The 14,491-nt window shown below is 42.4% G+C and overlaps 1 protein-coding gene across 1 annotated transcript; it reads left to right on the forward strand.

The window, feature by feature from the left end:
- Window positions 1–10,491: 10,491 nt before the first annotated feature.
- LOC131217715 (cucumber peeling cupredoxin-like) lies at window positions 10,492–11,858 on the forward strand. The gene is made up of 2 exons (XM_058212679.1): window positions 10,492–10,754; window positions 10,993–11,858. The coding sequence occupies exons 1-2, from the start codon at window positions 10,568–10,570 to the stop codon at window positions 11,559–11,561; spliced, it is 756 nt and encodes a 251-aa protein (XP_058068662.1). The 5' UTR covers window positions 10,492–10,567; the 3' UTR covers window positions 11,562–11,858.
- The last annotated feature ends 2,633 nt before the right edge of the window (window positions 11,859–14,491 follow it).

A 14,491-nucleotide genomic window follows, 5' to 3' on the forward strand; every position in this document is an offset into this window, starting at 1 on the left:
CAGCATTTTCTTGGTCTTGAACAAAAATTGTGAAAATTTTTAATTTTTCTGGACTTTCTTGTGAATTTGAAGGGATTTTGACAGCCATCTAGGGCACTTGGAATTTCAAGATACATGATGTTGGAAATTTAAGACGCCTGGATTCAGTATCTATTGGATTGCATAATTAAGTTTGAATTGTTAATCCAGAATTAGAAGTTGTACACATTGATTGAGTTATGATCTCACATGTCACGTCTCGATTTCAAATTAAGGTTTCAGTTTGATATTGAAGGATTAACGTGGTACTCACGAAGCATGAAAAGAATCGGCCTAAGAAAATTGAAAAGATTGGGCGAATGATCTTCACCATACGTTTGCTCCCTATAAGTGAGGACTCAATTCCCCTTCTTGGCGTTACTTTAAAAAATAAAAAAAAAAAGAAAAAAAAGAAAAAAAAAGTAATGTGTAAGGCAAAGTTGGGTTACCGTGAAGTCTCTTATTGGTTACCGATAATATCTTTAAATAATTAGGTGAATCTTAATGTTGATAAGTCGAGATTAGACTATACATCCATGGAATTCAATGTTTAGAATTTTTCTAATTCCTGGAATAATACTTTGAACTTGATTATGAAGTTTACCGTGCGCCTGAGTCTAGGAGAAAGTAATACCTAACATTCATGAATCTGAGAATCCTCATATCTGGATTATTCTGCAAAAATCACTCGAGTTTATAAATTGTTCTGTAATTCTCAACCTATTTTTCGCATATTTTGCTCGGGACTAGCAAAATGCTGGTTGGGGGTTGTGTTGAGGGTCAAATATTGCATACCAGACCCAGTTGTTGCCTAGATTTATGAACATGGTATCGTTTAAAAGCTCATTTTAATCATGTTTCTGTTGCAAGGTGGAATTACGAGCTGGGACTGGATCAGGATACTAAAAGCATGGATTTAATGGTCTGAAGTCACCAAGGCAAGCGACAGACCCCAGGAGACCAAGATCGATGGATGTGCACACCAGGGATTCAAGAAAATCGAGAAACTGAAGCTCAAGTGGCTTGAAAGTCAGCCAGAACGCAAGATCACAGGGTTTCTACCATCCATTCGGTTCGAAACTTCACATATGGCCTAAAGACCATAAATTAACTGTACACGTCAAATTTCGGCCGTTGAATCGTTGTGGACATGGCTCAACGTTCATATCAGCCCATAAATAGTTGATTCTGGGCCCACCTAATCTTCAGATATGCTTCAACTTTGGTCTCAACCCCTTAAATTTGATGATTCAGCAGATGGACGGTACAGATTTCTCGCGAACATCATATGTGGACCCCATCTGAGACGAGTGTGCATGGTGTACATGTGCACTGGCCGTGCACAGAAAACGCAGAGACGGTTTGACCGTCTCTGACCGAAAAAAAAAGAAAGAAGGAAAATTTTCTTCTTTCCTTCGTAAAAAAAATTGCCCGACCGTTTTTGGGTAGTGGGGCCCACCCATCATCCATTTGAAAGATCCGAACCGTCCGTACTCTCCTTAGGGTGGACATAACCTCATCCTAGCTGTCCTTCTAGTCCCATGCACGCAAACACATGCAGATTGCAGGAATGGACGGTGGGAGCAAAGATCGCATGGGCCACACCGAATCCAACATGAAGCCAGCCAATCCTTAGTGGTTTTTTGACGTGAATCGAATGGTCGGAGTGGATTCTACACCGGGCATCAAGAAGTGGTCCGCCGACCATCACAGCGCTACAACGCGCAGGCTCTGTTTCGCAACAGAGCCTGCGGTGGATTGTTGTGGGCCACCCTCTGAAGTGATCGGTCCGATCTGGACCGTCCAGAGGACTCCAAAGGGGCCTGTAACCATCACCTAGGTGGAAAAATTCCAAAAGACAGTTTGAGATCAGTTTGGATTGTTTAAACATCGGACGAACGACAGCGAGATAGATCGGGCGGGCCGCATCAAGAGACAGCCAAAACCATCCATTTCCAGTTGTTTCTTTGACATGCATCCAATGAACGGATTGAATCTTGCGAGAAACACCAGGATTGGGCCCCACCAGCACTACAGTGAAAGGGATTCGCATCCCTGTTTAAACATCGGACGCCACCGACTATTGCGGGCTGTGGTGTGGTCTCGATGATGATCAGACAGTTGATCTGATCCGTCCACCGTGTAGGCCACTCAAAAACGTCCCAAGAGATGTTGATCTTCTGGAGGAACTACAAAAGAAGAGTGGAGTTATGAGGCTAATCTTTTTACTACGTAAGAAGGATATACGCACCAACCTTGCTGCGTAAGGAATTCTTCCGCAGCCTAATTCTTTTAGGACTCCACAGCAGCTCCGGGAAGAACCTTTTGTCTTTAAAAGGGAGGAGCTTTGGAGGGACGAGGGGTGAGCTTGGAGGGACGAGACGTGAGCTTGGAGGGAAGCTGGTTAGCTTGGTGGTCGGCTGGAACGTTAGACAGGGGCAAACAATAATTTTTGTTTATGTTTTTCTAATTTTATTTTATTTGTTTTTGATCCAGCCCATTCATGTTGGGCTGAACCTCTTAGCTAGGGCTAAGAGGTGAAGCTTGTGGCCTAATGGGGTTGATCATACGGCTTGGACGCATGTGAGGAACTGACGTTGAGTTTAGTTTGATTAAATGGAATGCTCTCTAGTTTTTAATGATTTATTGTGACTTGAATTACAATATCTTTGCGAGGGCTTTGAGTATGTTCATTCTCTTATTGTGACTATGCAGTTAGGAAACCCTGTTGTTCACCATTGCCCCTTGGACATGGTTGGATGACGGTACTCTTCCTGATATTCATACATCACTCAGATTTGTTGTGAATTGGTTTGATTTTGTTGTTTGCTTTGTCTCATGGGCATGGTTTTGTGATGGAATCCACTCTAATTTACACCCATTTGATCTCATGAAAACTAGATCAAGTAAGTTCAGTTTAATTTCCATAATTCTTGATGCAGGCATAAGATCTCCCTGATCTCTACAAGTGGATCCTCTGAATCCCTAGTTTCCCTCCTCTGAATTCCTTAAGTTTTACATTAATCTCTCACCATTATTCATCAATTTATATTTGATTTAGATTGCATCTTAGTCTAGTTCTAGTTCTACTTGGTTTCAGATAACGTTTAGGTATCAGTCCCTTGGGACTCGACCTCGGTCTTACCGAGTTTATTACTACATCACAACCCTATACTTGGGGAGTGAACAATGGGCATGGTAGGGTGATAGAATCCCTCCTTCACAATTCTCTTATGATTGATTGTGAGATTGGTAAATTGCTGTTGTTTGCCATCGTCTCCTGTTGAGGGTCAAATATTGCATATTAGACCCCATTTATTACATAGATTTACGAACATGGTACGGTTTAGCGGCTCAATTTAATCGTGTTTGTGATGCAAGGTGTATTTACGAGCTGGGACTGGAAAAGGCTGTTAAATGCATAGATTTAATGCTCTGATGACACTAAAGGCAAGGGACGGACTCCAGGGGACCAAGATCAACGATTTACACACCAGAGATCAGAGAAATTACAACCACTCACTCCAAACAGGCCTGCAAAACATCCAGAATACAAGAGCATAGGGTTTCCACCATCTGGTCGGCTCGAAACTTCACACAGGGCCCAAAGAACATAAATTAACCGTACACATAAAATTTGAGCCCTTGGATCCATGTGGAAGTGGCCCAACGGCTAGATCAGCCCCTAAAATCATGATTTGGGGCCCGCCTGAAATCTGGATATACTTCAATTTCATTGTCATCGCCTTAAATTGGTTGAGGAAAAGGATGGACGGTATAGATTCCTTACGAACATCATAGTGAACCCCACATGAGGGTGTGCGTGCATTCAGTGCACGCACACGTGAGCCACACCATACTGGAGAATCCGGTCAATAGGCGCTGACCCGACCGCTGCTGCGCAAACAACGTCCTCCTCTGTGGATGCTAATCTCGTGCAGTGGGCCCCACTCGCTCCCCAGAACGCTGATCCTGACCGTACATTCGAACTCCATGGTCCATATTACCAAGCCCTAGGTGACAAAATTTCAAGAAACAGTAAGGATGGGTTCCTAGCAGTTTAAATGCAGGATGGACGGCAGAAACAAAGATTCAGTGGGCCTCATCAATAGAAGGAAAAAAATACACCTTCCCGATTGAAATTCCGAGGGGAAACCAGTGGACGGTGTGGATTTCTTTGATAAGTCCGGTTATGGACCCCACTAACGGCACAGCGGAGCGTCTGCGCGAGCTCTGTTCCGCAGCAGAGGTTGCGGTCGATCCAGGTGGGCCACCATCGCTGATCACATAGATGATCCGGACCGTCCATTCTGTTCGGGGCTCCGTGCAATCCAAAGCCATAAAGTTTGAAGGATCCACGCAAGACGTAGAGTGTGCAAGCACAATCGCAAAGGAAGTCGGTTTTGGTTGAAGCCGGCAAGATCTCAGTCGTTCTGCGATCAACAGTCCATTCTCTGGTGTGATCAAGGCCATCCAAATTACCTTCAAAGGGCAATCGTCCATCTTCAAGGAGCCTGAATGGCTCATATCCCACAACAGGATCGGTTTTTGTGGTAAATCTAGGTTCGCCAAATGAAGTTATTACAAAGGGAGTGCGTAAAACTTCCGCACCGACGCATGGGTGCGTCGAAAAACTTCAGCACCGGATGCATGGAGTGCGAAAACTCGCCACCAACCTTGCTGGCTCTATAAGAAGGAGAGGGAAAGAAGTGAACCGGGGGAGGAGGTGAGCAGCGATCGGTTTGGGCTTGGACGATTGCAAGGGAGAGAGAGAGAGAAGATAAAGAGTTCGTTCCTTTTTCTTATTATTTTTATTTTACTTTGTTTATTTTATTTTTAAGAGATCTAGCCATCCATGTTTGGCTAAACCTCTTAGCAAGGGCTAAGAGGTGAAGCTCGTAGTCTGATGGGAGAGATTTTGCTTGTGCCTCTTGTTTAGACTGACTGATGTTGATTTTAGTTTAATTAAAAGGAATACTTTTAGTTTTTTTTTAATGGTTTGTTGTGATTGAAATTATAATAGATCTGCGATGGCTTTGAGTATTTCTTCCCCCTTTAGATGTTTATGACGTCAGGAAGCCCTGTTGTTCACCATCGTCTCATGGGCATGGTCGGAAGATGGTACCCTTCCTAACCTTCATGCATTGTTGATTGGTTGGTAATTAGCTTAATTCTGTTGTTTGCTTTGTCTCCTGGGCATGGTTTGGTAATGGAATCCATTCTAATTCATATACCGTTCATCTCGTGAAAACTAAATCAAGTAAGTTCAGTTTAATTTCCATATTTCTTGATGCAGGCATAAGATCTCCCTGATCTCTACAAGTGGATCCTTTGAATCCCTAGTTTCCTTCTTCTGAATTCCTTAAGTTTTAGAGTAATGTTTCACTATTATTCCTAAAAAATTATTCGATTTAGATTTCATCTTAATCTAGTTCTCGTTCTACTTAGTTTCAGATAACGTACAGGTATCAGTCCCTTGGGATTCGACCTCGGTCTCACCGAGTTTACTACTACATCACAACCCTATACTTGGGGAGTGAACATCGCCTGGGCATGGTTAGGTGACGAAATCATTTTCAAATCTGCACCAATCGTATCTGTTGATGATTAGATCCATGAGACGTTCAGAGATCTAACAAATCTCCTCTTACCAACTGGATAAGATAGGACTCCGATTCCAATTGTGTCCTTGAATTATGCAAGGTAACTTCTCAATTGCTATAAGTGGATCCTTGGCACCTTAGTTTCCTACCTTTGAATTCAAGTTATTTAGTTTAATCATTCACCATTATTCTTTCATATTCACTTGATTTAGATTTCATCTTATTCTAATTCTAGTTCTGGTTATTTTCAGATTATGTACAAGGTTCAGTCCCTGTGGATTCGACCTCGGTCTCACTGAGTTTATTACTACATCACAACCTTATACTTAGGGTGTGAACACGATGTTAGCTTTTGGAACAGCGACTGGACAGGGCTGGGCCCTCTGCGTAAGTTGACATTGCTCCCCCCTCCTCCAGGCCTCCTTTCTGCTATGGTCAGAGACTTGATTAGGCCTGAAGTTTGGCTTTCCCCATCCTCTCTAAGCAGGCTACTCCCTTAATCAGTTCTCGACCATGTCTCCAATGATGGCATTTGCACCTCCCCTAATGAAGATAAATGCATATGGATCGACTCTAAATTAGGTGAGATTGCAATTGGGCTGGCCTGGCACAACATTACACCTCACGCGGATCAGAAGCCCTGGTCCAAATGGGTCTGGCACGCCAATCTGCTGCCCAAACTCTCCCTTCTAGCATGGAAAGTGTTCCATAGAGCTGTCCTAGTGGACCAGAGGATACAACGCAAGGGCATTCACATTGCCTCCAAATGTGTTTGCTGCCAATGTCCATCCCCCAACCCCCCCCAGATCGAAACTTTAGACCATTTATTCTCTTTCAGTTCCACAACAGCCTAGGTCTAAGAGTATTTTGGAAGAGTTTTCAATTAATGTCCAGATCTTTCCCTCCTCTCCAATGTTGGCTAAAGCCAATCACTAGTGGTTTACATGCTCTCTTTCAGGTGGGTCACTTATCCTTAAAGGCCTTATTCCTAGCTTCATCATCTGGGAATTTTGGATCACTAGGAACCTTGCTCGTTTTGAAAATGTCGCCATGGCCCCCAATTGGGGTGATCTCCAACATTCGCCATTGGATTTGCAGACTTAACCCCCTCCTTAATATACCATCATCGTTAAAGATGTCGACCATTCTTACTCTCAACATTTTGGGGATTGCGGTCCCTTCCTCTCCTTCGCCAAAGGCTGAATTGGTCAAGTGGTCCAGGCTCAACCAGGGTTGGATCAAAATCAATGTGGATGGCTCTACCCAGGGTAATCCTGACTTATTTGGGGGAGGAAGAGTGGTTAGGAATAACGCATGTGACTTCATTTTTGCCTTCTCTCATGGGTACGGCTTTGGATCTAATGCACGGCCTGAAATCAAGGCAATTGTTGACGACCTAACCCTTTGTGCTAGGCGTCGATTCTCTAGAATGGTTGTGGCTAGTGATTCCAAGTCCATGGTGGACATCCTTTCCAACCCGTCCTTTGGATCATGGGCCACATGGTATTGGCGAGCTCGTTTCTAATCCCTTTAACAGAGTTTAGAGATTGTTTTGTTCCACACCCCGAGAGAGGCTAATTCTGTGGCGGATGACATAGCTAGGTTAGGGAGTATTGTTCAAGTTAACCAGTTCTTCAATTCGGTTGTTGACCTCCTTCCCTCCTCCCGTGGCTCCCTCTTCCTTGACAGGGTTAGGTTGGGGAACCTTCGGGTCGCCTGACCGGGGTGTCGTTGCTGTGGTGGAGTTTAGTCATGGCCCCTCGCCGTTGGCTTGCGAGTTGGGTGTGCATCATGCCCTGTTTTATTCTTCTCCTCCTTTTCTTTTCGTTATATTCATGTTCAAACTAATATATATGATAGGTGTGGCCTGTTGTATTTTGTGGTGCCCGTCTGAAAATCTGGGTTATAAATCGTCTATTCCTATTAATATAGATTTAGGGGCATTGCCCTTCTCTTAAAAAAAAAAGCTAATATGTATTGTTCTTGTACAAAGAGTCTATCTCATTATCCATGACCGCCTTTCACTTTTCTATATCAGGCTCATTAAGAGCATTTTGAATAGTAGATGAGTCCCCCTCATCTATTATGAGGGTATATGCGATATTAGAGTCATCTCTGTATCTTGCTGATAACTTACAATCTCGCAGTAGATTTCTTCTAGGTGCCTGCTCCACCTCTTACTGTACCTCTATCTGTGATTTGTCTCAGCCTGAGTATCACCTGTGTCAATCTGAACATCTATGACTAACCTATCTAGTTCTTTTTGCTCATCCTGATCATTCTTGTGAAATAGAGAGCTTTCGTTAAACCTGACGTCGCGGCTAGTGATGATTTTCCATGTGACCGTCATATAACTTGTAACCTTTCACACCAATACCATAGCCAATAAAGATGTACTTTTTGGATCTATAGTCTAGCTTATCTCTCTCAACTGATGGTACGTGAGAGTAAGCTTCACAACAAAATATACGCAAATATGAATAGTCAACCTTATGACCATTCCATACTTCCTTTGGAATATTGCAGTCAATTACCGTAGAAGGGGATCGATTCACCAAATAGTAGGCCGTGTTAACAGCCTCAATCCATAGGTCCTTACCTAACGTGACATTATTAATCATGCATCGGGCCCTCTCCAAGAGAGTCCGATTCATCTGCTCAGCCATATCATTTTGCTCGGGTGTGTGGCGCACCGTGTTGTGCCTAATGATCCATTCATCTTTGCAATAATTATTAAACTCAGTGTAAGTAAATTTACCATTATTATCAGTCCTTTAAAAATTTTATTTTTCGCCCTGTTTGTTTTTCCACCATGGTCATCAATCGTTTAAATTTTGTGAAAACTTTAGATTTATGCATCATTAAATAAACTCAAATTTTCTGGAAGTAGTCGTCAATGAATGTAACAAAGCATGATGACCCGCCAATGAAAATCACAGGCGATGGCCGCCATACGTCAGAGTGCATATAATCAAACACTCTCTTACATACATGTTTACCAGTTTTAAAGGATAACCTAAATTGTTTACCATATATACAATGATCGTATATATTTAAATTAGAATTCTTAAAAACTGGAATTAAACAATGATCGGAAAGTACCTTCATGCCTCGCTCGCTCATTTTGCCTAGATGAGCATGCCACATACGTGCAGATGTGGAATCTGCAACAATCACTGCAGCTCCACCTATTGAAGTGCTCACGATCAACCTGTAAATGTTTTCATGTCTCTGCGCTCTTATAACCACGAGTGCCCCTTTTGAAAATTTAGGGACTCCATTAAAATCGGTAAACTTGCACCATATTGCTTCGAGTGCACCAAGAGAAACCCTAGTAATACCTCTCAATCCCACTTACACACACACACATATTGCTTATAAAAGATCCTAAGTAAAATTAGAAACAAATCCCGCAAAATCACGACTTTGCGTAAAATTTCACGAAAATTGTCGATGACATCGAACGTTCTTCAATGTCATTGAAACTAATCCTTCGATGGCATTGAAGCCACATCGATGGCATGGAGATAAGACCTCAACTGTCCAGAGACAAAACATGATTTTCTAGAAATTCTCAATTGTATTGAGCCATGTTCGATGGAATCGAAGGTCCCATCGAACACCCTCTGATGGCATCGAAAGAATACCCCGATAGTCCGTGATTAACTGGAGAAAAATTGATAAATCTCGATGGTATCGAGCACTATTCGATGTCATCGAATGGTTTGTCGATAACATGCATTGACAAACTCTATATTTGACTAGACTTAAGACATCAAATACAACATAGATGTAGTAAGGAAACCAAAAGAAAAAAAGGAAAAAAAAGAAGAAGAATAATTCAATGGCTAAAATTCATCTCCAAAAATTAAAAGGATCATAGCTTATGTACGGCAGTGCCATATAAAAATAGACGGTTCAAATCATGGGACCATCTCGGCATGTGGGCTTCATGGAGCCGACCGGTACTCGCGATCATAGGCTAGGCAAAAATAAATAGATTATAACTATTATTCAATCCCCGTATAAAATTGGGCCAAGTAAGGAAAAGAGGGTCTTGCATGTGATTGACAAGGGCATTCTTGTATATTCATGAGCAAGAAGAGCAGGAGATACTTCCCAAAAGACCCGAAGCAACTTGCCCGTAACCCGGGCTTACCGGAATTACCAGAATCCCCAGAGATTGTGGGACCCACCTTGACGTTTGTATTATATCCAATCCGTCCATCCGTTTCAACAAGTCGTTTTAGGACATGAGGAAATCCAAAACTCAAGTACACCACAAAGAAACAACGGGGGATGGAAACATTTACCGTTGAAACCATTCTGGCCCACCTTGATTTTTATATACCATCCAACACGTTCGTAAAGTAACTCGCACCTTCATGAAGGGAAATAATAAATATCAGCTTGACGCAAAACTCTTGTGGCCCCCAAGAAGGTTTCGATGGTGGACGTGCAATGCTCGCTGTTTCCTTATGGTGTGGTCCACTTAAGTTTTGGATCTCCCTCATATTTGAGCTTATGTGCTAAAATAAGCTGGCGAAACGGATATAGGGAATGGATATAGACAGCCATCACGGCAGGTCCGACAGAGATTGGGGTTAGGGCCGGGGGGGTGGATTCCAGTACCGCGTGTTACAAGCCAGTGGAGTCTAGAATACGGATGACCAGGCAGCTCTGGTCTGAACATGATGGAGGAAGATGATAGATTTTCTCCATTCCGTTTTTTCGTCGTCAAAAGACCGTGCCAAAGCCGTTCTGGTCTATAATGAGAAAAGTAGCGTGATCATCGGCCCTACGCCAGAGCCTTATCAGCGTTTCTGGACGAGCTCATCTATAAATAACCAGGTGTGGTATTCTCCCTTCTCAAGCCACTTTCACAGAGAGAGAGAGAGAGAGAGAGAGAGAGAGAGAGAGAGAGAGAGAGAGAGAGAGAGAGAGAGATGGGTTATTACATGGGTTTGATTGGGTGTGTGGTTGTTGGTCTTATAGCCTCTTTGCTTGAGTGCACTGCTGCCGGGACAACCCATGTTGTTGGTGGCGATTTGGGATGGACCATCCCAACATCTGGAGCTCAGTTCTACATTAATTGGGCTGCACCTAAGACGTTCATGCATGGCGAGACTCTATGTACGACCTCTTACTCATCATCATCATCCTCTTATTCTTCAATGTTGTAACCCTGGTTTTAGCTGTTTACATGAAAGAGTCATATGGGCTCAACATATTCAATATAACATGTGCATAAATATCATACAAAAACTAGTTTTCATCTTCTGTTTACATTCATATGATAGGAATTTGGATACTTGAGTCAGATTTATTCAAAAGCACGCCATGAATGAATAAATTTGCTTGCTGTTTGCAGCCTTCAATTTCAATGCTCAGATGCATGACGTTGCCCAGGTAACAAAGGCCGACTATGATGCCTGTACCTACGCCAACCCCATCGGTGCCATCATAAGAACGAGCCCTGCAAATGTTCCTCTCAACACCACCGGCGATCACTACTACATCTGCACATTCCAGGGGCACTGTGCAGCTGGCCAGAAGCTAGCCATTAATGTCGTCTCCTCTGGTAGTGTCGCCCCATCACCAACACCGACAGTTACAACTGGGCCATCATCCCCACCTACAGGATCCACTGAACCTCCATGCCCGCCCGACGTTCCCACCAGCCCATCTCTCCCACCGATGGAATTTACAGGCCCTTCCACCCCACCAACACCGACTGTTACGACTGGGCCATCAGCCCCACCTACAGTGTCCACTGAACTTCCATGCCCGCCCACTGTTTCGACGAGCCCATCTCTCCCACCGATGGAATTCACAGGCCCTTCTGCCCCACCGACAATGGAGCCCGGCTCTGCATCCTCTCTTGCAGTCAGTTTCGGAGTTATGGGCTTGATCACGATCTTGTCTGTCATCTTCGTGTAGACACAGTATTTAATTACCAGAAAGTAATCGCTGAGAGCTCACGGATTTCCATATGTTTTCTTTTAGATTTGTTTTACTTGGTAGATGATGCTACCTCGTCGGTGCTAGTTTTGGTGGATTTCATACATCTCACTCCACTGATTGTGACACGTGCGCATGTTTTATTCATTAGATTATTGAGTTGATTGTCTGATATAGATGCGTTTACATCGTGTGGATGTTATTATTTCATGGATGTTATGTAAATGTACACACGTTATAGTCAATAATGATATGTTTCCGATAATCCTCCAGTAATGTGGTTTGTTGGCTTGTCGAATGCTTTAGATGATTGTGCTAAATATAGACATGTGGTTGGTGCAGATAAATGAGAGATGCACATGCATAAGAGACGTACCTCCAATCTTACTTAATGAGATGACAAAGATGAAATCCCATGAGATTGGCACAATTGGCACCATATATTAATCATGTAAGCCTGTGAGTTGCAGTGGAGATACATAGATCATTGCTTGATCGAGTAGATCAGGTGTGATGATCATTTAAGTATTAAAAATGCTTGATCTTTCATCAAGCGTTAAACAAAGCTACACAAACTGTGACATTGCTTGCTGCCTGTAAAAAAAGATTATTAACAAAAATGCATTATCATCTTAATTTATAATAATTTTGAATGACCATCCACAAGATTATTAACAAAATGCAATATCATCTTAATTTATAATAATTTTGAATTACCATCCGCAAATAACAGATCAATTCCAATTCTATTGTTATGCGACATTAATTAAGGTGTGCTACTTTAGTGTACATATATTCTCAAGGTCAGCTATACAAATTCAATATTAAGCGGTGTGTGCCATTTGAATTTTGGATCAGGATTATTATGTGGGTGTGAACCGGGGCTAGTTTTGATGGATTAGACGATACTAAAGTTAGATTCATGGATGTTTTCTTGTCCAATTTGAACCAGGACTACTTTTGATTTCAACTATCCAGTTAGATGCTCCTAGTCCTTAATCGATCGACTAGGATCATCGGTCGATTGTATATGCCCCATCTAACATGTTAGGGAAGTAAAATGGTCAGCGTCCAGATTCTGATAGGAAATGAAGACGGTTGAGATTGATATATCTGTGTGCATATCAGGCTATGCTTCATTCCCAGTGAGGATTGGGGACTGCAATTTAGATGGTATAGATTGATCCAACTGCAGTAGTATACAGGAAGGCTTCGGACTGTCCTCTCCTTATCAGCCCAGCAGATGGTTTGGCTAGAGAAGGTAGCGACGGTCAGGAGAATCCTGTATATAGGAAGGCTTCAGACTGCCCTCTCCTTATTAGGAGTTTGTTTCTGTTAGATAAGGTGGGTTTGGGATCCATTAGAGAGTTTTCGGTGGGGAATGAGGCGACCCTGCCCCAAAATCATATATGGTACGTCGAATAACTCATTCCAGTTTGTGAGATATGCATGTTTTAAGGTTCTGACAGTCTTGATGACTTCCACCTCCGATCGGGCCTTCTCTGGTCTATCTTGGATATGAAAGTGTCTGCGATTCGCTCTACATCAGTCTCCTCCGCTTCAAAAGAACTCGTCCTACTTCAGTTCATGATACTCGGTCAAGTGCACCTTGTATAACAATACCTGGATCAAAAGTTACGATTAATTTACGGTCCGCCTTCTTTTGGTCCAACCATGTTAGGAATGTATCTGGGCAATGTCTTACATCAGACCCCTCCACTTGAAAAAACTCGTTTTCGAGTTACTCAAGGAACTTAGCTCATGATTCTTAGATAACTTCTGACACCAATGCTTATTAGCCATTTTCTTGTACTTTGCATTGGACTCTTGAGCTGAAAGAATACATGTCCTCACACTCTCCTTACTTGACTAGTATGAATCACTTACTTCACTTGTGCTTGTAAGATCTCACATTCTTCCTGATAATGTGGACAATTAGGCAGACTTGCCCTTGAGACAAGATCAATGTGGTTTTATATATCTCGTACGAGAGATAATTTATTAGGAAGTTCATTGAACACAATCACCTTCAACTCCTTTAACACTGGTTTCAAATCCTCTGGGATGTTCACATGCTCCATATGTTTTTCTTTTCAACTAATGCATCTACATCTCATGTTTCCTTATATTGTTTAACGAAATCATATTTGGGCTTGAGAGACTGTTCTTCAACTTTAAATGTCTTGGGTTGGTTCTTCGTTCCCATAGGGGCGAGGCCAATATTTCTATCATCATTAATAAATATAAATACATTATCCTGATCTCTATGCGTAGCATTAATATTATTTTAACGTGGTCGACCAAGTAACATATAACAAGCTTTCATGTCGACTACATCATAAAGTACTTGATCTTTATAATTTTTATCAATTGAAAACGAGACAGTGCATTGTTCAGGTTACCACTGTTTTGTTGACCCCCTTGATTCATCCAATCATGTATGGAGATGGGTGTCTTTCTGTTTTCATTTGCACCTTTTCCACCATTATTTTCAACACGAGATTCTCACTACTCCTGATCACATTTTAAACTATTTGGTTTATAGTGCACCTTGTTCGAAAGATATTGTGCTACTATAAATCTATCTATACCTTTGGCATGTGCAACGGTTTTTTCACAATTAAAGTGGTGGCTTGCGATTCACCATCATTAAATGGTGCTATACGAAAATTGGGTGGTGTTCTACGAAAATCGGAGTTGTGTCGTACAGCGACTACAGGCGGTTAAGTATTGCCTTGGGCTTAGGGCGGAATTAGTGCATCCGTAATATGGTTGAGGGTTGCCTACAACCCTTGCATGGTCAACTGACTCTCCCGGTTGAAAGCTTCCATTCTTTCCGAAAGATAACGAACCCCTAGATCACCGTCCACAGGATTTTGATCTATACCTTTATTATTTGCCATCGGTCT

Source organism: Magnolia sinica, chromosome 1 (assembly GCF_029962835.1).
Source record: "Magnolia sinica isolate HGM2019 chromosome 1, MsV1, whole genome shotgun sequence".
Classification (NCBI taxonomy): Eukaryota; Viridiplantae; Streptophyta; class Magnoliopsida; order Magnoliales; family Magnoliaceae; genus Magnolia; species Magnolia sinica.

What these genes read in the sequence shown, in the direction of transcription:
- LOC131217715 (XM_058212679.1), top strand. Translation starts at nt 10,568, where the DNA reads ATGGGTTATTACATGGGTTTGATTGGGTGTGTGGTTGTTGGTCTTATA. An exon ending in CATGCATGGCGAGACTCTAT is followed by an intron (nt 10,755 to 10,992) that starts GTACGACCTCTT and finishes TGCTGTTTGCAG; the next exon opens with CCTTCAATTTCAATGCTCAG.